General features: G+C 40.4%; 1 protein-coding gene across 2 annotated transcripts in view; it reads right to left on the bottom strand.

Moving 5' to 3' along the window:
* Positions 1 to 589: 589 nt before the first annotated feature.
* The window catches only part of CLMN (calmin), a 79,320-nt gene continuing 52,262 nt past the window's right edge, over positions 590 to 27,647 (bottom strand). The window contains exons 2-13 of one of the 2 annotated variants that reach the window (XM_075426353.1): positions 26,058 to 26,119; positions 23,379 to 23,474; positions 21,769 to 21,852; positions 18,554 to 18,646; positions 17,068 to 17,258; positions 15,074 to 15,267; positions 13,988 to 14,070; positions 11,215 to 12,531; positions 10,011 to 10,192; positions 8,384 to 8,444; positions 7,234 to 7,295; positions 590 to 5,115 (exon numbers count right to left, since the gene is read on the bottom strand). In XM_075426353.1, the coding sequence (XP_075282468.1) occupies positions 4,965 to 5,115; positions 7,234 to 7,295; positions 8,384 to 8,444; positions 10,011 to 10,192; positions 11,215 to 12,531; positions 13,988 to 14,070; positions 15,074 to 15,267; positions 17,068 to 17,258; positions 18,554 to 18,646; positions 21,769 to 21,852; positions 23,379 to 23,474; positions 26,058 to 26,119 (2,576 nt within the window). In that variant the 3' untranslated portion in view covers positions 590 to 4,964. Of the gene's footprint in view, positions 5,116 to 7,233; positions 7,296 to 8,383; positions 8,445 to 10,010; positions 10,193 to 11,214; positions 12,532 to 13,987; positions 14,071 to 15,073; positions 15,268 to 17,067; positions 17,259 to 18,553; positions 18,647 to 21,768; positions 21,853 to 22,714; positions 22,793 to 23,378; positions 23,475 to 26,057; positions 26,120 to 27,647 lie in introns of those variants that run through there. The other variant, XM_075426354.1, reaches the window with a different exon arrangement.

Here is a 27,647-nt window from a genome sequence, read left to right on the forward strand (position 1 = left end):
ACTTCCTAAAAGAAAGAAAGGATTGATCCTGCAGAATTTAGGCAAAGAAATGCTATGTGTACAGAGGGGTTAACTGAAGTCAGTGGCACTGTTTGTGTACATTGGATTTGAGGGGATCCAGCACTAAGGGCAATGCAGAGGCTTCAGCTGCTTCCTGGCCTATGATGGACGTCAATTTAAGTCCCCTCAGGGCCAGATCCTGTAGCGTGTGCTTAGCACACAGATGTGTTGCATTGACTTCCACAGAAGCAGAGGAACTGAACACATCACTGGATGCATTCAAGTTGGTGCTTGGCAAGAAGGGACTCCAAGTACTTAAAGCTAGCGTAAGTGATAATACACTATTTAAACTATTATCTTGTTAGATGGCTGAATGTGATACCACATACACTGGCCAAATTAATCTTCTGAAGCTCTGATTCTGTGAGGATTGGTGCAGAAAACCCGCTGGGTATTGCATGGTACCCCTGTAAACTCAGTGAAGCACTAGCTGGATAGAGAAGCTACAGTCATACTGAGCTGGAGTAAACTGAGAGTCTCGAGAAGATGTAGAGGATTTAAGTGTGTTTAGACACCAAATATCAACATGTTGAAATTTCAGCCTCAGGAAGCTTTAATGGAAGAAAGTAGCTTAATCACTCAGTATATTTTGCAACTTTAGCTGAAAGTTTAACATCACAAAATGACATATTGCTATGCAGCTTTAAGAATCACACAATGGTATTCAATCATTTCCCATATTTTTCAAGTCTACTGTTCATTAAAAACTCTTCTCCTGTTTGCAGGTTCCAGTTTTTAAATGGATGACACAACCGATGCATAGCTTAATGTTCATTCTCATGAGTCATAATTAATAAATAAACGTATCACATACATAGAATTTTACAGGTACTCTTAAAATGGTTTTACAGTTCTATTAAATATATAGATAAAATAATCACTGCTATATAAAAAAATCATTTTAAAACAGCCGAACTCTCAAGCTTTGCATAAAATTCTGTAGACACATTCATTACAATCTAGAAACTCAATAAAAATACATTTTAGAGCTCAATCTATCAAAAATATTCATGGCATTGAAAAGTGATTGTCATTTTTTTACCCGAACCTGTGCTTGCCCTGTCTTTGCACTGATCATTTCCTACAATTTGGCAAAGGCTATATTCAATTCAGTTTGTAGATTATGTGACTGTTTAACTCATTTCTTCAACTCTAAGACATCTGCCCCATAAATGTTTAGCAGGGCTCTGTCTTTAATAGCATATCTTTCCTTGCACTTTCTATAAAATCACAATGAAACACTTTGCAGTTTAGTTACATGACTACAGTAATATTGAACCATCCTATTACAGTTGTCTCTCAGTCTTTAATGGTGCTTTTGTGAACACCAACCATCCTTTATGCAGTGATCCTCAAGCACTTCCTGACACTTACACTTCACAATACTCCGCTACCCACTCATTTGCTCAATAACAACGGGTTTTAGAAAGAGTCTTAACAGATCGGTACCCTTGTGTATATGAATTCTGCTGCTAAATCAAAATACCAAATGCAGTCAGTTCAAGCTTAGCATTTTTCAAAAACCCAGGCGAAAATTCAGGAAAAACTTCCTTTTTTCAGACAGTGGACACATCTGTTGGCAAATGGATATGTGATAGATTGCCCACCAGCCTTTAAACCCTCCACTACCTCAAGCCGGTCCTCTAGCCAGCAAGTCAAAACAGGCTTTGCCACAGCGAATGCTCCACAGTCAGGCTTTTAGACTGTAAGCTCAGAATAGGACACAAGGTCTAACAACAAGCAGTGTTTTCAGAATAGGGCACTTGCATTGAGGGACTGGATCTTGCACTGTGGAAGAAGAGAGGCAGGCTTACAAGTCAATTTAAGTGGGGGAAGCTGCTGCTTATGCAGATGTCATTTTTTGCTGTTCCAAGTAATGGCAAAACTCCTGAAGAGCTCAGTCGCTTTTCATGCACAGTTGACCACACCAGTATAATCACTCTTAACTCTTTACCCTGGATCTTCTCACCCATGGCGTGGCTGAGTAAGGCACACTGCTGCAGTTATACAAAAACCACAACCAAACAAACACAAATATGGAAAGCAACCTAGTACCAAGTATCATGGACTAATTTAGTATTTTTTTTAATCTGTTTTGCATGGAAGAAACAATCTCCACGTTAATGGGATAGGCTGGAAAGCGTACATCAGTTTAAACACTGAGTGAGACGATCAAGACAATTGCTTGATGCTGTTTGACATTTAAACTGCTCATTTCACTGTTTCAGTCACTGTTCATCAGTGCGAGGCAAGAAAGAAAACCCTGTTTTTTCTCCCTCTTGGAAGGAAATACTGTGTAGTAAAGTTGCCAGCATCAGTGCATTCCCGTTCACTTTTCCATTCTTTATGGGTGTCCGTTGTTTAGATGGGACATCCAAAGACCTCCTCATTATGATTAATTTTCTTAGGAGGAAGAAGACAGACTGGAGCTTACTTTACTTGATTGAACTTTGACAGCTGTAAAGTTCTATGAAGAGACCATACTCCAACTCCAGATAATCTCTGCTGAAAACTAATAAACATGGAAGAACCAGAGAGTGAGATACAAAGGCTCAGAAAAAGTTGTCATAAACCAAAGGAGCCTACGAAGAGTGGCACATAATGAATATCTGTCAACACTTTTACTGCAAACTAATGCACATATTGCTTCTTGCTGTTATTAAATAGCTGCCATATCCCAGCCTGGTATTCACTGGTTTTCAGGATAAGGATATAGTTTCTTGTATTAAGTTTTATTCTTTCAGAGAAGAAGTGCTAACTCTTCAATGTTATATTTTAGCCCACTTCAAGAAAGCATCTTCAAAAATTCTAATATAGGTTTTCTTTTCGAAGAAAGTATCACTGTCTTCATCAACAAGCACAAACAGGTTCATTCATCACAAAATCAGATGACTCAAAATGCTGAACATTTTCATCAGCAAGATGAAAGACTATTTTTTTTACCTATGTTGATTTACACTGAATTAAGTTGGGAAGTTTGGATCTGTTTCTCACCAAGCAAAAAGGATCTTATTTTTAGGTTCATGGGGTGAATCCAGCTCTAGTCAGTGGTAACAGGACAGAACAGGAAAGATTTCAGCTTCGTGTTGACTGAAAGAAGTTCAGAATTTTATCTTCAATGTTTAAGATTTCCTGCCATGAACTGCTGCTATTGAATTCTAACTGCAGCTCAGAAGAAAAATCCCAGGGAAACAAAAAGCCTATAAAGAAGAATGGAGTGTGATGGAGGGTTAGGATTACCCCAGCAGATAACATGACTGCAAACAGGTTTTAAATACCTGCAAATAAATTGTTACATATTCTGATGTGTCCTGATCCCAGGTACTATGAGCTCAGCTGAAAACTAAGCCAGGACAGAGATACACCTTATGCTAAAACAAAGTATGTAAAACTTATGGCTACGTGTTGTAACTTTCACTCAGTGTAAATTATGAAACCCCTCATTTTATGAAGCACATTGCAATCAACCTTAGGAATTTTCAGGTGGAAGCAGCAATACAACATAGTCTCATAAAGCATACTATGAAACTAAAAATGTGCCAATGAAAAATAGTGACTTCACTAAAAGTCAACAGAGAAAAGTTACTGCTATTAAATTTAATCCGAAGACTTCTCTTTTGTCCTGTAACACATGGGTACATCTTGTCTGGCAAAAATCCTAAATCAAATATCCTAAAGTGATCACTGATGTGGACAAAACTTACAGGATGCAGAAGTGGCTCAACTGTGTCTATGGACAAGCCACAAAGTCTGCTCAGTTGCACTAGAAAGCCAATACTGGCTGTCAGCATTTCTCTGTATTTAGTTTTACATCTGTCATTTCTTTATTGATTTGGGTGCTTAAAGGATATTTATAATCCTTTTACCATGCGCTTGTGCCTTAACAGTAGCCTCAGCAAATTAGGTTACCTATAATTTTTTGTCACCGTCAAAAAAGAGAAATCTTCATATGATCTGGTAAGTAAAAGCAGCAGAGAAAAGGAAGCAGAAGCAGCCTCAGAAGCAGTGAGGTACTTTTTTTTTAAAAAAACAAAAAAAACAAAAACAAAAACAAAACCATGGTATCTGTTCCTGATAAAATTATTAAGCTTCTTGAAGATCTTTTAAAAGATGGCCACCATCAGTAACGTACAAAAAGTGTATTTCTTCAGGTATTCTCTACAGAAGTTTCTGGGCTAAGATTTCCTGTTTGATCCTTCCCAAGAGACAGCTAGCATGTACGTTCTTCACACTTCTCCACATGCAATTTATTCCTGCAAATTAAATGTAACAAGAGGTGCAGGATAAAAATGAATTGAAATCCCCATAAGCCAAACTCTCCTACCCAAGTAAACCCTCGACCTGATTTTGTTGCTCCAGTGGATTGCCATTGGAATTGTAATCAATTCCTTGGGTCAGCATGTTTCACCACCTGCAGCTCTGCTCTGCCTCCAGCTCTCTCAAAGAATTCCATGGAAAACGTGAAAAAGCATTTCTAGCCTTGCCCTAGCAGATGGGCCAGATTCATGGGCAAGTCAACACCACCCCTCTTCCACAGCTGTCAGGCTCTACGTAAGTAAATGAAGCCAGAAGAATCATTTTTGAAGACTAGAGCTCTGAATTGTTGATATTTCTACTGATAATTATCTGGCTTTATTTAGCATCTTATAAAGCAAGGCACAAATGTACAAAATTGCGTCTACTAAATCAGGTCATTTTTATATATATTTACACAATTATCATAATATAAAATGTGCTCAGACACTGTCATAGCACAGCAGTAGAGGAATTGAGGACAACCTGATAATAAACACAAATACCAGGTCCTACATTTCTATTTGTGCTTCACCTGAAGGAACATATTCATATGCAGATACACAAAGCAATCCAGCCACCGTCCTTTATTATTCCACACCTCACAGAGATTAAATTTTGTTGCTAAGAAGCTGTGGAAGGAGTAAAAGGCAGTAGACCAGCATCCAGAAGAAAATGAAGTAGAATAGGTCTGGCTGCTCAGCAGTCGTAACCTCATGAGTTGGTGCTGGCGTCTCTCTTGCTTCCAAGTCCTTTTTCTTCCTAAGAACAGGAGAGAATTTGGTAAGAGGCAAGCAAAAGAAGAAAAAACCCTCACTGTTAGTATTTCCTATAAAGATCAGAGGATGGACTAAAAGATAACAGTTTAATGAACCATTTCAGCCTGGTCAGTTGGAATCCAAGCTAGACTATGAGGTGCATAATGGGCTTTAGCGCTGCGTTCCCTTAGGAGCATGTGTACATAGCAATGTACATAGCAGTTAATCCTCTGAAAACTCTGGACAAATTCTCAGGTAGTCTGAATACATGCCATTACAGTACAGTCCTTTGATGTAAGGTGATTTCCATCAGTCAAAAAGATGCCCTTTTATATTCAGAACAGTAAACATAGCTCTGGGCAACACATACCACACTGTCACAATTTTACCTACACACTGTATCTGACTTGATATACTTTCCCCAAATCATCTGCTTTCAGAGCTTCTCATGTCAGATGCCAGAACATTAAACAGAAAAAGCCCAAGGCTTCCAGAAACAAGCTAGCAGTTGGGGTTTTGTAGGACAACTCCAAAATTACAACTTCGAAAACTTCCAGCTGCGTTTTTTAAGGGCAAGGCCCGATGGACTCTGCCAGCACCACTGAGCACTCATAAAGACAGGAAAAGCTCTTCTTTAAAAAGGCACAAGATGGTGCGCTCATTTTATAATACTATATGAATCATCCTCTGGTAGATTTCATTTTGATCTACTTTTGGAGAAAACTGTTTTTTGGCCTGTTTTAATGAGTCCTTTTTCTGGCTTGGGGCATCCTGCTTGCTCAGATATTACACTGGATATATACCTGAGTACTGCACTCAACTTGCTCAACATCAGCAGTCTGCAAACAGGCATAACTGTGACAGCTACTCATGTATTTTTTTAATGGAAGTGTGAGGCCAAGACACTAGATCCTGATAACATTTCGTGTGTTTTCTGCATTTAAACATGTCCTGGTTTTGGCCGGGATAGGGTTAATTTTGTTCCTAGTAGCTGGTGTAGTGCTGAGTTCTGGATTTAGTATGAGAATGATGTTGATAACACACTGATGTTTTAGTTGTTGCTAGGTAATGTTTGTGCTAAGTCAAGGACTTTTTCAGCTTCCCATGGTGTGCTGGGCGAGGACATGCACAAGAAGCTGGGAGGGAGCATAGCCAGGACAGCTGACCCAAACTGACCTGGGGTTATTCCATACCACATGATGTCATGTTCAGTATATAAACTGGGGGGCAAGGGGGGGGCATGGACAGGGGGTGAGGTCACTGCTTGGGGACAGGCTGGGTATCGTTCAGCAGATGGTAAGCAATTGCATTGTGCATCACTTGTTTTGTATATTCTGTTATTATTTCTTCCTCTGCTGTCCTATTAAACTGTCTTTATATGAACCCACGAGTTTTAAATTTTTTTCCCTCCATTCTCCCCCCCAGTCCCACTGCAGGGGGTGGTGGTGTGAGTGAGCAGCTGCGTGGTGCTTAGTTGCCAGCTGGGGTTAAACTATGACAAAATGCAACCATCATTTTAACTGGAGGTTCTGGGAGGTACTATTCAGTATCGACTGAGAGGGAAAACCTAAAGCAATCCTTGTTTCTTATAGATATGTAGACCCTCATACCAAAGGGATACATGCTCTATGTTCAGGATCTGTCACCTTAAGTCTAAACTAAACACATACAAGTTACAAAAACTCATGGGTGCTCTAACAGAGGCCAGAACGTCACTGAAGTATTGTCCCTCCCTAGCACTGACCACACTAAACTTCATCTTGACAGTCTTCCAAACCTGGAAAGAGTCATCAATGCCAGAGGGCCTCATATTTGAACTCCTCCCACTCTCTTCTTGGTCTGAAATATCCACAGTGTGGTGAAAGTGCTCACAATCTTGCTTAGGCAGCTGAATCTCTCCTCCCAAGTCAAGGAAAAGCATTTTAATCAAGGGGGAGACTGAGTAATAAAGAAGTTTTGTATCTTACACCCATGGGAAATATGGACTCCAAGCCGTTACACAAGGCACCCAGTCAGTCTCTACCATTACAGTTAATTTTCATTTCCCTTTGTAACGTTGTTAGAAGTACCTAGGAGTTATGGAATCCTTGAAAAAGGCTTTATCTGAATAAGAACGACTCACCTGATGATTAATGGATTTTCACCCATATCTGTCATCTTCTGCTCATTTACACCATAGGTTTCCTTAAGCAAACCAGGAATAGATTATATTAAAAAAATAAAATTCAGCATCTTGCAAAGATGATAATTCTGTGTGTATTTTATGCACAGTATGTCTAACGTTTGTTCAAATAAAATGAAAGTGTGCTTAAAAATTTCTTCGCTGCAGGCACATCCACCACTGCAGTCTGGTACACACACAGAAAAGTAAAAAGGTGTGAAATCACAGAAAAGGAAAACAGTTGTAAAATGAGAAGATTTTTTTTGCTTTCAACTGCTTTCACGCAGTTGAATAAACCTCCCCTCATTCATACATATTTCCAGTAGCTCTGACAGCGTTGCAAAACTAAAGCATCTGTGCGAAACTTCTGTTTCACTGAACATTGGTGGCAGCATTTCTTTAAAACCTGAAGATGGTCCGAATTTTATTTTGTGCTGAAAAGACTCATATTCCCATCCTTGCTCAGTGTGCCCAGATTGCCGATGCTGTCCCTTCCGAATTAAAAAATAAGAATCCAGAGCTCAGTTGTATAGTGTGCTCTCAAGAAACCAGTATGAATTACACCTGGCGTTAAGAATGCAGTTTGAGATTGCAGCTAAAATTCTTTCAGGTTGAGCTGCTGCTATTGAGATAATATAATACACCGCTACTATGAAAGAGAGGGAAAGAGCCCAACCTTTCATAAAAACTGCACTTCAGGAGACACCCAGCATTGCTGCAGGGCTGTGACCAGGACACCAGCATACATACAGAGAATGCACAAACTAAAAGAAACTGGAGCAGCAAATAAAGGCAGCTTCAGAGAAGCAAAATGTTGCAGCTGTACAGTTATGACAAAGTACGCCTCAGAGTTACGATAGATTTAATTGTAGTATCAGATACTCCTTTGTGAGTTTGTTCGAGGTTCAGTAAGGTTCAGTTCCATGTATTTAGGAGGGTTCAGTAAAGCTTTTCAGCTATGCCTGGTTTTGGCACTAAAATTGTTAGACATCACAGGGCTTTTGTATTATCACAGAGCTTTATATATAGAGTGGGCCCTTTTACAGTATGTGAATATTTGGAGTTTAAAAGAAACAGAGAAACAGTGATAAGTAAATTTCCACATACTTACCTCCTCAGAAATATTAGGAGATCTTTTTCGGAGATAAATGTTGGAATCACTGTCACTGGTGCTGAAATGCACGTAAAAGCACAGTTTTTAAATTCATAAAGCGAAGTTTTGTTTTGACTTCAGAGAGTGCCACTGCAATTGCACACGCTAGTTTTAAGCTATGCAAAATCACAAATATGCATTGGTGCATGTATTAGAATATGGACTTGACTTTATCAGTAACATTATAAAAAATAGTTTTGTGAAAATCTGACCCACAGTAAAATAATCCACATGCTTATATTGGAATCTTTTCTGAAAAATGGTGTGTGATAGGGTTTCTGCACCTTTGACATCACTGACATTTAAGTGAGAGTATACCCCAGGTTTTATGGCTATCTATATAAATAAAAAATTGACAGACCTTGCAAGGAACAGAAAGCTTGAAGGAGACAATGGGTTTTTCTAAGCAAACTCTTTCAAGTTCATAAGAGCGCTATAGTGATAAGCATCAACAGATTACAGTTCACGTCCCACTCAAATACATTACCTAAGAACTAAATTAGAACATAAGAGGGAACAGAAGCAAACGGAGTAAAATTAGCTGAGTGTCTCTGTAATGGGTCTGGCTCGGGTGCCGTTACCTTTCCTGACAGCAGCCCCTATAGCACTGTGCTTTGTGTCTGTAGCTAGAAGGGTGCTGGTGACTCACCGATGCTTGGGCTATGGCTGAGCAGCGCTTGCACAGCACCAAGGCTGCCTCTCCGACCCCCCCGCCCCAAAGGCCGGTAGCCTGGGGCCGGGCAAGAGGCTGGGAGGGGACACAGCTGGGACAGCTGGCCCAAAGTGACAAAAGGGATATTCTGTGCCATGTGATGTGCTCAGCAATAAAACTGAGAGAAGGGAGGAAGCTGGCAGAGGGGCACACACACACACGCACATGCACTCGTTATTAGGGCGTTTGTCCTTTGAGGCAACCACTCCGGCTACTGAGGCCCTACTTCCTAGGAAGTGGCTGGACGTTGCTTGCTGATGGGAAGAGGAGAATAAATCTTTTTTTTTTTTTTTTGCCCTGGTCTCCTTTTGCTTTGCTGCTACAGGTGGCCTTTGCTTTTTTTCATTAAACTGCCTTTACCTCAACCTATGATGTTTTAATCTTATTTTCTCCCCCCATCCTGCTGAGGATGGGGAGTGAGAGTGGCTTGGTGGGCACCTGGTGGCCAGCCAAGGTCAGCCTACCACAATCTCGTTCACTTGTTCATAGAAAAAAATTCCGACAAATATCTGTTTGAATGAAGCAGTGTCATACTTCCACGCAGTGAGTGTCACAATGCACATGGATTTTTTCATCTACGTTACAAAACACTCTTTCTGTTGAAAAAAAACAGTTGTAACACTGCCACGTTCAAAATGCACTGGGGTTCCAGCTGGGTTTTCTGTAACAAAGTTTGTACAGCAAAGTCACATCAAGTCCCACTGGCGCTAAGTCACTCAGCATGTTTAAGAGAAACACAGGAAGAAGCTGATGAGTCCCCATGCACTGCTCCAAAAAGAAGTCTACAAGAAACATCCAATGGACAGGGCACACTTCAAAAGACCAGGCATTCATAACAGTTAGGTGTATTTAAGCAAAGTTAATGTGAAATACCTGGTAAATTCCCGACAATCAGCAATTTCTTCCAGTTTATCTTGTAACAGAGTAGCAGTGGCAACTTCTGAGATCTGCAAGTGGTCTGCTTCGATCGTATCTTTCCCTTCTTCCTCTCTATTACTACTGTTTTCTGGCCTCTTCATTCCTGTTGATAAACCCTCTAAATGTTCTACTATGGCCTGTTGAAATTAAGAAACATTCTCCATTAGGCAACAAGACTATTTCCCTACCCTTCTAAATATCTTAGTAGTATAGCCTACTCAGATGCTAAATTGCACCTAGTACAAGATTGGAAGTCGCACTAAAGAGAATAAAAAGTAATTCATTTCTTGAAAACAATTTTGATACATTGAGCTATAAAGTATCATCAGTTCCACATACATATAATTAGTTGTCAGTTCTTATTATATAAGAAGTCATGACACGACATGGCTCTTCAAAGTAATCCGCTAAGACTTTTTAAAATCTATGCCCAATGAGTCTTCGAAGCTAACAGCAAATTGACTTCATTACTCTAGTAAGCGTCAGGACCAAAACACGTTCAAGCAACTTGTCTAAGCAACATATAGAGTAACACTAAATGAACACTCATTCCTGAAAAACACTGTCTAAAATTACTGAGCTGGAAAACATGTGTCTGCAAGAAGAGATGCAGTAGCAAATTGCCTAAATCCAATAGAATAATTACCAAAAATCCCCCCTCTTTCTCCTCTTCCAGTGTAGACAAGCCTTCATTTTACCCACGTAACTTATCCTACTCAAATTGGTTTAAGTTTTTGTAGGCAAACTTACTTGGATTCAGACAAAATTACTTTTGCCTGTATCCTTTCTGTATCAGCAATACTACTTTCTGTTCATCTCACTACAGATTATTAAAAATACCCTCTGTGATAACCTTTTATGCCTAGGGATTATACAGGAGCCTGAAACTACTTTAAAACGTAATTAAAATTCACATTTTTGCAGTACTATTAGTATTAGGGCTTATTCTCTCTTTTAATGTCCGATCTTCTCAGGGGTCTGCAATTCCATTCACTCCAGTAGAGGGCTGTGGCAAACAGCGTTACAGGACAGGAAATCAAGTACATTTTACATATTTCTTGAGAACATTGCAAAATGAAAGCAAATGAAAACCACTGAGGTCAGATGCTACTCGCCCATATATATGCAAAGAAATGCTGGTAATAAAAAAATAAAATACCTCAGGATGTTGTGGAATAGTGGAATCTTGATGGTCGATGGCCTTTTTGCCATCTTTTTCAACTTCTAACTCTTCTCCTACTAGTAACGGCACTTCTTTTTTATCGGAAGAATTTATGTGACAGTTGATTTCTGTCGTTTCCTCCTCGCTGTTCTCAGTATCTGTTTCTGATGGAGGGACACCTAGCTTATTCCCTATGTCTGGCACTGGAGCATCTTCCTTGTAGTTCTGTTCTGCTAAGCCCTTCTCATGTGAAACATCCGTTAGTGTTTCAGAAGAAGATTTGTCATTTCCAGTATCATAACTTTCAATACAAGGCTCAAGGTAAGCGTTCAAAACTGCTGATATGGGAACATTATAATGTGGATAATAAAAGAGATCATGGGGTATTACAGATACTTTTGAAGAACTGGGCAGCACTTCATCTGGAGACTCAACTTCATCACAGCTGTCCAGGTCCTCTGGATTTTTAGGTACATCTGAGAGAGAGTCATCAGATGCTTCATGCTGTGTAGATAGTTCTTGGCTTTTGAGATCAGAACCATTCAGTGAACAATGGTTAGTTTCTGTTGTCTCAACGACGGGTGATTGCTTTGTATGTTCATTTTGTGGAAGTTTCAGTATTTCCTCATTTAGAAGATGAAGAACATACTTATGCATATCTTCTTGTTTTGAGGTATCTTCTGGTAAAAGAACTGAAGTCTGGGGTTTGCTCTCTTCTACTTTATTTATAGATTCATCTGTAAGTATACCTGAAGTCCAGGACAACGGACTCAAAGAAGAAGTATTGGCTGAAAGGCTCTTAGTTTCGTTGTCATATTCAGTAGAGGTTTCTTTAGTAAATTCTTCAGAGTAGTCTTCAAAAGAGTCAACAGAATTTTTCTGATCTGTCAGAACAGCTGGAGAAAGGTCATCATTCTCTTTCAATGGATCATCAGATATGCCCCCTTCGCCTGACATGAATTTATCACTTAGAACCTCCCAAGAGGAACTGGATTCAAAACTGAAAGATCCCGTAATTTTCAGTGAGGTAGGCCTCTGAGGCTCCTCTTCCGACACTTCCTGTGCATCGCCTAACACATGACTGAATTTTCCATTACATTTTTCAGGAACGGTTTCTGATGGGATTCTCTCAGCGGTGTCATCAATATGAACCTTTGGAGGAGCAGGATGACTCCTTTCGTGATTAACAGTGTACATGTTTTCTTCACTTTCACTTAAAATCAAGATTTTGCCTTCCTTTTCTGAAGGTGTGTCTTTGATGTGGACGTACGTGGACTCAATTGGAAGCTCCCTGTCAGGATCTGTAAAGTCTTCCTATAAGTGATAATACACCATTAAAAGACAAATCATACCTCAGACACCATTTTACTTTTCCCAAACACTACAGAAAGAATAATTACCTAGACCATCACCCCATTATCTTGTGAATGGCCAATTAATGACTCATTTTGAAAGCAGGGAAACCAATTTGGCAAGTCAAGTGACTTGAACCAAGTTCAACATCAAGAAGCCACTTGTACAGGAAGATCAGAATGCAGACAAGCCTACTCCTCAGTTGCTAATGTATTCATCTTTCCCTGCTGCACCTGTGGAGACAACCGACTTGGCTTTTTGACACAATCTCAAACCCCAGGAATCAAATAAATCTAACAAGTTCACTATATCCACTGTGAAATATATTATTAAACTAGATTATTCCATTCCAGCAGACTGTATTTAAAAAAAACAAAACAAATAGCATTTTTCTTTGTCTATTAAAATGCCCACAAGTCTTAATGCCAACAAATCTTATGGCTCATCAAATCTAATAATAATAATTAGATCATTATAATAATTTTAATTCCAGTGGCTTTAGTAATGCCCACCAATTTTATAAGCTACAAATACATACCAACTGGAACATTCAGTCCAGAAATGACAGGAAATACCTTTTGTGTAGGAACCATCATTTATGTGCGTGTACTCTAGCACAAAAACTTACCCAGATACTCGAGGGAGACTAAGTCCCTTGGAAATGCTTTCAAACCAAAAAGATTATGTTGAACTAGGTTTGTCTTGAAGTACGAGCAGCCTCCATAACAGTTTTTCACCTTATGTAGATCTCTCCTCCAGTTCCTGGGACTTCCTGTTTTTCCTCGAGTTTTGTCTCTATCCTTGAATTCCTCTGTAAGTTTATCCTCTGTTTCTCAGCAGACCTTTGTCAATCCCCGACACTGTCAGTCCCTGCTTGCTCCTGAATTCTTTATTTTTGACAAAGTCTGCATCAAAGTCCCAGTTCTTTAAGCTGCAGTTAATTTCATGCTTACAATGAGTGATTTTGACTGCTGCATTGACAAGACTCAGCCTCTGGTATCTCGTGTCTGATATCTGCTAAATTCAGATTGATTGTGGCTCTCAAACTTGAGAAAACAGAAGTCAAAATGAAATTCGAAGTCCAATGAATCATCATAGGTGAAGGGATAGAATTCAGCCTCATTTAAGACTAATATAGCAAAGTAGTAGAGCCCTATATAACCAGTTCTAACCTCTGAAAGCTATAATTGGATGCAAATGTTTAAAAGCACAACTCTACCTAAAGCATTCTAGCCATCGCCAATGAAAGCCCATTTGACTGGATTTAACAGAAATATGAAAAATTAAATCTGAGTTTGTAGTTTATTTTAAATAGCTTAGAAAGAAACCTGTAAGTTAAATACAGCAATATCTGACTTTACTAAGCACACCAAAGCAAACTAAAAATATGACTTGTGACATAGGAGTAAACACATACCCCTTCCAGCTCCGGGAAGTGTTCCAGAAATTGCGCCACGTACGTCACAATTGACTGTTCATCTGGTGATTCCACCATGATATCTGTGGAGACAGATGCAAGGGGCTTGAGCACACATGCCTCTAAAACGCTCTTGCAGAGGAACAGATCATCAGACATTTATCCTGCCTTTATGAGGAGAGAAACAACGGCTACAAACGCTTTTCTTTTTCTGACAAATAAGAGAAATACTTTTCACTGTTGATGGTACTTGAAAGAGTTCTCAACACCTTACTCACATTAATTTTTTCCTATTTCCAAGCACATACCGAACTCTGACCAGGGTATATTTTCATCCATCCTCATACTGTCATTTATGTTGTTGTCACTAGACAGTGATCTTGTTGAGTGACAGCACAGAGGTTTATTGTTAGCAGGATGGCCCAGTCTTCTAACAGGTGACCCATGAAAGCACAAATAACCAATCTGTGCTTTCAGTCATAAAACGAAGGCCTAACGCCTGTCTAGTAGACTTTAGTAAAAACACTGCAAGAAGCAGGTCTATTTATATACGTACATTTATATACACACATATATGTTTATGTTTACACATTGAAATATATATATGTGTATATATGCATTGTAAAGGAAAAACTGGGAGATGCAAATACATTTGAATAGATATCTACCCATTTTCCTGGTATGGCAGACTCACACACTTCATCCTGGAGTGACATTTAGTCTGCAGACTGTAGGCATTACGAAATGGTGCTAATGCACTGAGACACCTCTCAGCATAGCAAGGTGGTGATTAACACCCAGTAGTAATGCAGATGCCACACAGCATCTAAACATTAACCAGGACCAATGTACATAGCTAAAACTATGGTAAGATCTCTGCCCCTAAGGAGCTTACAGATAGGACTGGAAGAATACGACTACAAGCCAGTGTCCAATTCCTTTTTATTTTTCTTATCAATCAGCCCAACACACAGATCACATCAACAGCCTAACCACTGGGAGGTTTTTGGTAGGTATCACAATGTAATATTCATTAATTCATTATAGTTTGAATGTTTCCCAACCAAGCTGATGTAGGCGTTTTACCTTCTGGTTCTAGGAGCCGAGGAACACCCAGCTTATTTTGTGCTATGCTGAAAGCATCCTCCAGGTTTTCTCGAGCCGATTTCTCCAGCGCTTGCTTCATATCTACCAAAGTAGAGTCTATTGCTTTTATGATAGCTAAGAAAGCAAGGCCACTCCTCCAACTGCTGGCAAAGTCCTGAACTGCAACTCCGTACCTAAACAGAATTACATACAGTTTACACGGGTGGTTGTGTTACAAAATCCAAAGTAAAGGCATCATCATTTTCAAAGACTTCTGAAAGTTAAAAGTAAGGTTGCTGAGTTGCACTAGTCACTTTTGAGATCTTTTTGGATTTTGAAATGTAAAAAATGTGTCCATAAAACGCAAGGATTCACAAACTGGAATAGTGTGGCTAACAGCTGGTATCAACCTGCTTGTAGGAAGCAGTTAGTAAAAACAAAGCCCTCAAGAACTCAGCAACTACATTTAACAGTCACAAAACCAAATGTCTCTGTGATTCCTGTTTCTGTTGCTCTCCAGCATTTTAATGCCATAGCTTGGGCAGACTGCCAACTCTTAAGTATTTAAAAACATAAGCATAAATGATTCATATTTCTGTGTACTTGGCCTTCTATAGCAGAAAATTGTGCTTTGCCAAATGCAAATGGTGTCCGGATATGTATAAACCACAAGTGTGTTAGGTGCCCGAAGTTTTGGAGGGAAAACCAACCATCAAACTTGCAGTGAAATACAGCCGCAGAATAGAAAATTCTGCACAGGTCATTGGATAACAGGATTATAATGATGCTATTATGTTTTTAATAGCACAGTTGCAAGAACAATTTTCTCCTATTAGATGTTTTCAATTTGTACTCCTTGACCAGACTGAAAAGTCTACGGCCGTTACTTCTCTAGTGCTCACTTTCCTTGTACCACCTCCCTGTTAATAACCTTATCAGGATTATTCTGGGACTATTATTTTGTGCTTCCTCTATGGTCTGCACTGGCAGCAGTGAACTACGGATCTCAATGGGATGAGTTTATCTGCACAACAAGCACCCTTAGCTTCATGGGAGATAACCAAGGGATGATGCGGCCCACAGGACCAAGTATTTATGATGTAAATTTCTGTCTTCAACACTAGACAGAGAACATTTGTGTTCACAGGAAGATTTGAACATATAAATCCATCAACAGACAAAAATGCCAAATATTGAGCTATCCAACTTGTAAAAGTAAATTTGACCCATGCCCTTCCTCTCTGGAAGTGATCGCCTCAGATAACAATATATGTACAATACACTCCAAGCATTTACACATGCACTAGACTTCTCACACTAAAGTTTTTTAACCCGACAGTAACTCTGTCAGGTTAAAGCACTACTAGACAAAATGCTTTGGCGAAAGAACTGCTTTTTTATTAAAGAGGAGAGAGATGTGTCGAGCCACGGAAATAGACCCCATGTTACGCGTTCATGAGAAGTGATCTAAGATTCACCCCCTTCCCCTCTTCAATTCTGAGGAAAGAGGGACTCTAATAGGGGCTGTGTCCTTCACGGCACTCTGCAGAACACAGAGAAGCTCCCTCAGGGCTGCTGCTTAATTGAAAAGGCTTTGGCTAAGGTCTTTCAATACATTTATTTTTTCAGTTCACCCCTTGTTTATGCCTACCCTTTAATTAGCAAAAGATATCAAATAGACTGCAGGAAAGCCAGGGGGCAGGGGGAGGAGGGAATGATCCTGTTTTAAACAGCGCCAAGCAGATTAGTGCAAGTTAACATTTAACACTCAAACCATGAAGCCAGCAATGCACAGTTTCAAGGGCAGACGGCCGCCGTAGACGCACGGCCATAGGGATACACCCCCCTGCAGAGACCTTGTGCCTGCAAACTTTGAAGGCAGAAGAAGTCACAGTGCACGGTAATGCACACACGGGGCAGGAGAGAGAAATGAGATTCAGCTTCAAAAGGGCAGGTGGCAAAACACATTCTTCCACGAGGGTTTGTTAGCTTACTTTCTGGTTTTCCTCTGAACCCAGATTAAAAGAGCTCTGATGGCTTTCCGCTGATCCTTCACTGTAACAGACATATTCCTCTCCACGCTGGGAGTGCTGGGGTGGGATGCATCAGACTCTGGACCGCTGGGCCCGGAGGACAGGCTGGAGGAGGAGGAGTTCCTGTTGAGGTTACCTGTCAGCTCCTTAATCTGTAATAAAAAGCGAAACACGCAGTGCTCTGATTTAACACCAGCTGCACGCAGAACTCAGTGCTGGTTTTCATGCAAACTTTAAAGGTAACAGCACCATAACTGAATTTTAAGAGGTAATTATAGACCTGTGTCCATTGTAACGCTCAACTTCTATTGCACTGGCGTGACAGCCAGCAGCAGCCCAGCTGGCAACTCCAGGAGACACAAAGGGCACAGCATCAGTTAAGCCCGAACTATGCAAATTCATATTAAAAAAAAAGCAAAGAAACACGTCCTTGAAAGAAAAGTTAGTTTAACTGAAATTGTTTTCTCTTCACATGACTCGCTTGAGTGAAATATTTTTAGTCAAGAAATGGTGCCCTGGACCAGCACTCCTGACCTCGTCAGCATTGATATTTGATTCCAAATTATCCCCTCTGCTGCTTTTAGGTCCCCATGCCCTCTGCTGCTGGGGCAACAGATTCTGGTCACAACATCTCTGCCTTTGAGTCCTGCTGGCCAAACAGGTGCTGTGCACCCCTGTTCAGCTTGAGGATCTCAGCTAGGGAGAGAACGCCCAGTGCAATTTAGAGACAGAGATTATTTTCTAAACCTGTAGCCAGTTCAGAAATGAGCCCAAGAGAATGAAAGAGCCTCACAGTCCTACGAGAGTTACAGAAACCCTCCCTCCGTTTCTCTCTGTTCATTAGAATTTGGCATTGTCTAGAAGGACTTTTTCAAAATACGTGTAGATTAGGGAGCAGTTTTAAACTAAGCCTGGGGCTAAATCAATTTTCAGGCTCAAATCAGTTTTATCAGTTCCAGGCCCTTCAAGATCTTTCATTTGGCCCTCTACATCAGTTGCAAATTTTTGCCCTGTTGAGTAAGTCTCCGGAGATCAGTGATACTACATGGAATTTTCCACCACACTGGACCAAATCCAGAAAAGGTTATTGAAAATAAACTGTGACCTGGAACTAAACCTGAGACGTTGGTTCAGATCCAGGCAATCTGGAGCAGAACCCTGAGAAGGCACAGGAGAAGGGAACGTAGTAATCTGAAGCTCTCATTCTGGTCCAAGTCAAACGAGGGCTTAAATTGTCTCCTATTTACACCAAAATAGGTCCAATTAAGTAAAATGAAAGCAGCTGCAGGTATAAAATTAGTGCATATTACGAGGGAAAAGCTTGGGTTTGGCATGCTTAATCATGTTCTTTAGGATTAAAAATCAATTTGAAAATCAGTATTGAGCTGGAGTGGATTGATACCATGAAGATTGTTCACTTATGATTAAAGTATTCAAGTTTTATTACCTGAAAAAACAAGATTATATTCCATATTAGTCCAAGTACCAGAGAGGAATTTCCATCTGCTATTTCTGCTGCATCGATGCTAACAAGCTTTACCTGTAGAAGAGATCATAAATTCACAGCCAAATTCAAAGCAGCAAGGTAAATGCAAAAAATGCACTGGCTTGAACTGAGACTACTGGATATGTCCAGAACACTTCTGCCACAGGCTGGCCAGCCAAAAAGCAAGACTAAAATATTTGTTAATGACAATTTTGCCCTGACCACAACCACCCTGCTCACGGAACTCTTATCTCAAGCCCCCAGTATAGTCTGCAGAACAGAAGTGAGCCTGGTTCTGCATCCTCAGGACCACAAATGTATTTCCTCCCTACAAAAATGGAACAAGATGGTGCCCCCTCCAGTGGACCCCATTCTTAAAAAGTAGACAGTCAATTCTCGTACAAAAATTAAAATTCTAATGAAGATCTGTTTTGCTATGCATCTTCCTTCTCCTTGCTTATCTCACCTTACGCAGCTTGTCACAGAGTTCTGGTTAAATCAGTTAGCATAGGATAGGGTTGCCTAATCCAAGCAAACTCTAAACTTGCCCACACTGTGGTTTCTTCCACCTGATAACACCAGGATGTTATTCTCTTAGACAACACAGACTTGGTTTTGGCAAAGGTCGTGGAGGAGGGAGGAAGCACGGAAGCTGTCAGTACTGCACATGGCACCCAGACCGAGTTAAAGCCCAGCATACAGCCCATTTATCACTGAGAAATCCTGTACGTGATGAGTCACTTAGCAGTGCTTTACCCTGCTGCCCCAGTTCTACAGAAGCATATGCTGATGGGTTCCACCCACTGTGGTTTAATATCTAACCCTGCAGCTCTTGGCAGCCAGGGGATTTTGCCAACACTTTCATCACCACCCTTCACTAACCGGTTTGGTTAAAATGAAAAAAGGAAAGCAAAATAACTTTTTATCTAGTGGTTCATGCAACAGTTTTCAGTCTTAGCAAGAAGACACCTCTAGCTGTCATATTTTAAGGCTCAGATTTCTTGCTAGCTCCAAGGTATTTGGCATGGGAGAACCTTTAGACCTAATATATTTGCATACCAGTTTCTCCAAAATGGGGAGCAAGTGGCATTTATCATTCATAGAATCACAGAATCATAGAATGCTGTGGGTTGGAAGGGACCTTCAGAAGCCATCTAGCCCAACCCCTTTGCAGTGAGCAGGGACATCTTCAACTAGGCCACATTGCTCAGAGCCCCGTCCAACCTGGCCTTGAATGCTTCCAGAGATGGGGCATCCACCACCTCTCTGGTCAACCTGTGCCAGTGTTTCACCGCCCTCACTGTAAAAAATTTCTTCCTTATATCCAGTCTAAGTCTACCCTCCCTTAGTTTAAAACCTTTACTCCTAGTCCTGTCACAACAGACCTTGCTAAAACGATTTTCCCCATCTTTCCTACAGGTCCCCTTTAAGTACTGAAAGGCTGCAATAAGGTCTCTCCGCAGCCTTCTCTTCTCCGGTCTGAACAACTCCAACTGCTCTCGGTGTCAGCTCTGTCCCTTACTGCTGCTGATGTTTGTCACCCAGCCCAGTAGAGTTATCTGGCTGTTTATTCTTAAGGGAACCAGAAATCCATAGAAAATCAGGTGTTTTAGCACCACTAATTAAAAGGCCATCTGTGTCCAAGGCTCATCCCACCTGGCCTTGGTCACTGAGGTTCTAGGTTGTCCTCTGGCGAAGTCCTGGCAACCAGACATGCTTCAGCTGCAGCTCTGCAATGTGTTGATATCAACAGAGCGAAAAAATCTCATCTGCCAGTAGGCCTTAGCTGGATTTGGGTAGAAAGTGTCAACTGGGAAACTGTTAAGAAATCTGAGAACTTGTAAAATGTTTCTTAGCAGTTCTATAGCAGGACATGTAGACATACACATTTAGGGCCAGAGCAGTCCCCACTAGTGGATTTTCCAAAACGACACTGGAACACCTGGAATTTGCTGGACAACTTCTGGACTTTTCACATCCTCTCTTGGGGAAAAAGGCAAAGGAGTTTAAACCTCCCACATCTACCAGGTCGTAAGAGATGCACTAAGGCCTCACATCACGCTCGTTCCTGCGCTGGGATTGCAGTGACTCTTCTGCAGGACTAGCACTGCTGCAGGATCTCTGGAGCAAGAGCTAAGCTCATTGCAGGGAAGCAGCAAAGTGACATCAGTTGCTATTGTGTCATTCCATGCAAGGCAGGGTTTTGTCCCTGTGCACACACCAGATCCCTCCTCACCCCTCCTCTACCCTGTAGAGTACATGCACCCTGGAGTCAATATGATCATCAATTACATTTTTTTCCCAGATGCTATAGTGCAGAAGTTGCAAAACTTTATTTCAGATACTACATAAAAAGATCTTTCAGTGTGGCAAGAATGCTGCAGTCCTTTATAGGACTTGGTCCAGTATCTGTTTTCTGTTTCTGAAAAATCTAGGTATACCATGTATACAAGCTGTTACATGGCTGGGACTTCTCTTCACCCCATTACTTCTCAACATTTTACAAGAGCAGAGAGTTTTCAAGACACAGGCCACATCCATAGGGGTTTGGAATAAAGCCCTAATGGGAGAAATAAAAAAAGGAATGAATCATTTCAAGCTACAGGGTCTGATCTTGCTCGGTAACAACTTTAGGAAATGATGTTGCAGTGTTGCCACACTGTCTATGAGGGAAGTGATATCCTTATAAGGTTTTGATTCCTGGAATTATACATTTATGTCATGTTCCCAGATTAAATTTTCTCCTGCCTTTGACTCATGATCAGCTGCAGCAGCAGTTTACCAGATAAATACATGATTTGTAATACAGAAAGTATTTCTGATGAAAGCAAGTCATCTACCTTCAGTGTAATTGAAGTAATGCCACTAAGACCCAGTTTATAAAGATTATTTGCATTTCTTATTTTCTTTTAATATTGGGTTCCTGATCCTTTAATCCTGTTGAACTTTTACATTATAAAATGAACAAATAATCCCTGTTTTAGACTCTGTAGGTGTTCTCGTTGTGCATGTTTATGTGGCTTTTCAGCCTTGCTGCTAAGGTAAGTCACAGTGCCTTTAAGCGGTACATTCCCCTTATGTACATGCAGCACATTAGACTAGTCACAGTTACAACAATTACAACTTGCAATATACATCAAGAGAAGATATTAAGACCAGCCTTTGAAAATACTCACATTACTGTCCTCCAAGAACTTAAGTGCTTTGGCTATGTTGTTCAAACGAAAAATGCGATGGGTTGAAGATTTGTACTCATGCATCTAGAAAACATAAGAGCCACACAGTTTTTAGAAATGGTGGAATTATACACCACTACATACAAAGCTTAAAAAAACTACAAACACAAAGGCAAAATAAAGCTAAGGAAATCTACCTATATAAAACTATTGCCATCTTCTCTGATCAGTAAGGTGCGTCAACTACATGATCTGCCCTTGATGGAGCAAAACAGGGTTAGCAACCAGTTTTCCTGCTCTCCTGATGCTATCACTCTCTTGGACCTGCCACGCTGATTATTTATGTTATCCCTCCCCCACAGCGTTCAATCACAGAATCAGATTTACCTGAAAATTTGTAACAGTAGATTTGTTTTGTCTTGAATTAAATCATCTTCACTAGCAAGTGTGAGCAGTTTTTGTAGCAGGCACAGGCAGGTGGGAGGCAGAAACCTTAACTTTGGCAGAGATGAAACAGGTTTGTGACAAGCCTCCCTCTCTCCCTGCAATCCCCCTTTAGCACACTGTTTTTATCACATGCAGGAACACCTAACAGCCAGTGCAACACGTTTGGCCAGCTGACCTTACCGCCTTCCTTGCCCTTCTCCCTGACCTCCCGGGGCATAGCCTAGGGATGTGATTCCCCCTGCAACTCCTTTCCAGCCTGGCTCTCAGTGAAGTCTCTCTGAATGCACACAGAGACACTGCTGCTTCTGCTACAGCTCCCCAAACCTGCAAGAATATTGAAAAATAGGTGGTTCTGAATGTGTGACCACAGTGGACATCCATGCTGCAGTATGCAGATGGTTCGGTCACTACAGAGCATCACCAGGTGACTGCAAGCGCATCTGCAGTGGTGAGATGGCTGCAGAGCAGGTCGCTCCTCTTATCCAAGTGTGATACGCACCCAGAAGAGAGTACTTGCTGACAAGATTGATGTAGAAAGAAAACATTCAAATCAACTGTAGCTGGTCATTTATATTTGCGCTGGGTGTTTCCATTTCTGGTATGTGGATCTTTACACAGCTCTTACAAAGAAAGGAGGAGAGAGAAAGATTCTGATAAGTGAAGCTTTGCCCTTCTGATTTAGGCCGTGTCAGTAAGACTAATGAAACCTGAGCCAGGATACCGGAACTAAACTCGCAACTATACCAAGCATCAGCAGACCTATTAAGTGTCATAATGATCTTAGAAAAAATAGAAACAGAATTTATGGATTCAAAAAATAATATAGCAAATACATCTTTTCTTGGTAATGTGACTTAGGTGATCTCTAAATGGAATATGTGAGCATTAATGTATTAAAGCCTTAAAAAACCGGAGTGTTATGAACATTTACAGTGACCACGCTTCGTTTACACCTCATTGTTATATATTTCTTTGAAATCTAAGTTACAACTCAGGACACCATCCTGTAACATAAGGAAATCACAACAAAGCTGCTGAAATTCTTATTACTATACCCAAGACACAGGACCAAATTCACCCTTATTCCTTGGATGTCCATACATTGTTGCTCGTAACATACAGAGCTCCATATCTATGGAGGTTTTTCCCTCTTGTATACATACCAACTTTTGTCCTGACAGGACTTCCAGTAGCGCCATCAAGATTTTGCCATCTTGTATATCAATAAACAAGTCTCTCACTTTCAGAGGAGGCTTGCACTGTGAAGAAAAGAAACCAGGTACCTTTTAAAGCAGTACTGTTTGGTAAATCACCATGATACCATAGAGTAAGAAGGAGAATTTTACAAGACAGAGATACTAGAAATAAATCTTAGCCTGCAGGAAGAAAGGCTTGTCATCAGTGGCAGTTCTGTCCTAGGAATGTTAGAGCTAAAACTGAGATACAGTACTCATGTAACTGAGATCAGACAAGGACTTACTCCAGATTTCCCATAACAGAATCTCGTCCTTAATAGTCTGCCTAGGAAGTGACAAGCCAAGGGTTGGGTGCTGATCCCTCATACTAAGACAAGTCCAGCAGAAGCGAATCCCACTTTATGTCCCAAATAAGCCCAAGATCCAGCTTGGCCACAATGTTCTGTGTCCTCTGTAAGGTTTCTGGTGGTACCATTCTGTTTCCCAGTATCCCCTAAGTACTTTAAATAGCAGCTTCTTGTATTGTGTCTCTCTTTTCTCAGCAAACTCCTCCAAAGGGAACCATCTCCTCACTTCACCGAGGTGTCTGGTGATGCGTGCACAGTGGGGCACACAGCCAAGTCAGCTCAGCCCTTGGGGGAAGTCTCAGCTGCAGCAATTACGCTGTGTTCAGGTGTCACTCACTCTGTTGTCAGAGCCAAGTCTTTTTATCTTTGGTTGGGCAATGCCCTACTGTTCAATTAAGCACTGCTTCTGGCAAACAGGGACCACACATGTTTGTTACTAGTCTTTAATCTAGCCAAGAGTACTGAACAATGCTCCATACTTAAAGAAAGAAAAGTGTCATTTTTTCAAAATTAAATAACCTATCTGAAAGCCTCAAACCAAAATCTTTTTCATTCTTTCAGTACTTAAGACAAGAACCACCAGAACTCAGAAGATGCAGACTACTCCCAACTATCCCATGACCAGCAGAGCCATCTCCTCTCAAAAGATGACCCAGATGGGATGGTGGGCTCCAAAACGGGACACACCACACCATAAGCTTCCTGAAGAAGTACAAGAACAAGACTTCACTGCTGCCCTTAAAAGAAAGAAGCCACTCTGCAAGAAGTGCTTCTTTGAGGATAAAGGCAGAAGGCGCCTTCCTCAGTGGGTGTCCTCTGGGAATAACCTGTAATTAGAGAGAGCTTTAGCGAAGCTCTCATTATTTATGTGGATATGTTTATTATGCCACTTCCAGGAAAAACATTAATATAGCAGCAGACTTTTGCCCTCTCTTTAGAAAAGCATTTTTTTTTGTTGAATGAGAGAGGAAAAAAATTTGCATGCACTCCAGAGAAAACAGTTCACCTGCCCACAAAGGTTCTAAGACTTCATCTGCTTGGCACAGCAGAATTAACAGTACCCTATAGCCTTTCTCATGATCTAATTCCTTCTGTAAATCAACGACCTTCTCCACAGTCACACATTTGACAACCCTTTTTGACAACTTCCAAAATTGCAGTTAGTTTAAAGCCCTACAGCCTGATTCATGAAGCAATCACATAATACTGTCTTCGTGAGAGACCTTTGGGAACAATTGCTAGTCAAAACATTTCCAACTAGCCTTATTTTGATTCTGCAGCGAGATTTAAGAGGATCCCTTTATTCCTTCATTGACGCTCACCATAGAGTAGTGGACTTAGGCAACTATATATGATGCCTTTCTTCAAAAACTCCTTTGCTTTACTATGTCTGAAACACAATCACGTCCAAGAGCCACAGGAACTAGACTGAGAGTCAGCCTGAAGCCCATACTCAGTCCCAACCTGTACTTTATGAAATTTAGCCACAGATACTAAAAGCACTGTGAAGCTCAAACTTCAGTCCACGTTAGGACTTCATCTAGATCAGGAAGCTGGTCTCAGTCCTTGATCCTGCACTAAGCATTGTTACCATCTCAGTAATGTTAAGATTTTTTTTTCTCTTTTCATCCTCAACAGCATGAAAATCATTCTATGGATGGCAGACTACTCAGGAGAGTTAGTACTTATCTACTAACAATAAGAACAGCAAACTAGGTTTAATAGCTGTATTATGGTGTGATTAGGAAACAATTACATCTTAAAAATACGAAGTGATGTCCAAAAATTAGTTCTCTAATGTAAATAGATATGTAAAGATCCCATCATACACTCCCCTCCCCCAAACAAGACAAACAAGGAATTAACGTTTCCCATCTGCAGATCTGGGATGAAGCCAGGTTCTGAAGAACATCTGTCTTTGGCCATGATGCCTCAGATGTTCAAACTTCCAGTCCAGGGAAGAACACAGTCATCATCACTTGAGAGCATCCTCAACTTTTGATTTTATGTGGGTACGTTCTGTGGGAAAATTCTAGCCTCCTGGTAACAGTCAGTAGCACTAAAGACTTAAATGCACCTGAGATAAACTGAAGGCAGACAAGCATTTGTTGCACCTGAAAAGCAATTATCATTTACCCAGAAACATGCTTTCACCTTCCCCTCATTCTCCTCCAAATGTCCCCTTATGCTCGAAAGTCAACTTTGTTTCCAAATTTCAACTACTTTACAAGGGATTAACTGCAAGCTGTCTATAGCTGGTTCTTTGTATCTCAATATCAAGACTCTTTGTCAGTCTTACCTTTCCCAAATGTAGGTTTATCCATCTGGTAAAGGTCCTCTTCTGTACATTTTCCCGTTCCACTAGAAATATCATAAACAAAAAACAGCACTTAAATTTCCAGAAGAGGGAAAGCTGGTAGGAAATTTCAAAAACTGATGCACAAAAAATTCAGAATTCATGAGAGGCCCATGAATAAAACAAATATATTCCACATCAGGAAGGCCGAGCTATGACGTTTTATTCAATTTCTTTGCCCAGACATGAGCTATACACTTGCAGATGCATTCTAAAGAAGCAGTCTCTCTTAGTTTTGCAATCTTCAGTGTGGCTCTTGAGAGGTAAACATTTATGTGTTGTGCACAGCTCTCCAGTGTTGTTAGCCTCTGAGCAGACAGCTTGACCCTTCTATGTCAATTTATAGGATTATTGCTCCGACACCCTCATGCAAATGGGCTGGCGTGGATTCCAATGTGCTTACTTGCATGCACAAGGAAACAGGGCTGTATTAGCCAACACAACAATTTTGACTTCATTCTCATGAATGAAAAAGCCTCATCAAATCTCATCTTCCCAATCTTCTCCTAACTAGTGCATTTTACATCAAAATTCCAACTCCTGACATTGAAGAATCATTTTATTTAGATTGCAATATGACGAGGAGTACTTGTTCCTTGCCAGAATTGCTGTATGCGAGGTGCTGTACAAATAGCTCTTGGGCCAGCTGAAGAGTTTTTAATCACATCTGCCATTTCCTGAATCCATTTCAATAGTGAACTACAGCAAAAGTGTAAGGGGAGTCGTATTACTGACCAACTTTCATTTACCTTCTAATATAAAAAAGTAAACCATATATTTAATATAAATGAAGTAGACTGACAAAGTAGTATTTCATTTGAGAGACAATTATTCTCAAGTGAGTCTCATATTTCACTTGAATTAAGGAAATCTGGCAATTTATGAACAAAAAACATTAAAACTGGTTATATGCTGTATTTCAATTTACTCATACAGCATATCAAATATATTTTAAAACCATTTTGTGTTTCTTCAGCCCTACAAAAATAGCTAACCTATCTACTGGGAAATCACACTCTGTAAAAGTCTGGTTTGTTTTTATTGGTCAGACTAATTATAGGCTAAGTAGTAGCTTCCGTAAATCAAATTTTAATATTGCTCTTTTGATCATTTTAACTGAAGGGTCAGCAGCCTCTAATCATATGTATAATTGTTTTCCTTATTTTGATGTATTGGAACAGAGCTTTCAGCATGAATTACATGTCAGTGATGGCCATTCAGGCCTTTTAAGTCTCCTTATTCCCATAAAACCTGATTTTATGTAAGACTGGTTAAAAAAGTCATTACCCTTTAAGTGCTCTAGAAAACATGGAAAATGCCAAACTAATTATTGCTGTTGGCTTTTCTTTTAAAATATCTTAGAGGAATGTGCACAGATTTGAAACAGCTCTCTACAAATGAAACTGTAAATTATATGAGGGTTCCAGAATATCTATAAAAAACCCACAGCATTTACCACCTACAAATCTTCAAGTACAATAAGCTAAGAGATGTGTCACATCTTTCCTGGGCTCCCCTTCCTTCAGCACCTCG

Source organism: Opisthocomus hoazin, chromosome 7, assembly GCF_030867145.1.
Source record: "Opisthocomus hoazin isolate bOpiHoa1 chromosome 7, bOpiHoa1.hap1, whole genome shotgun sequence".
NCBI classification, from domain to species: domain Eukaryota; kingdom Metazoa; phylum Chordata; class Aves; order Opisthocomiformes; family Opisthocomidae; genus Opisthocomus; species Opisthocomus hoazin.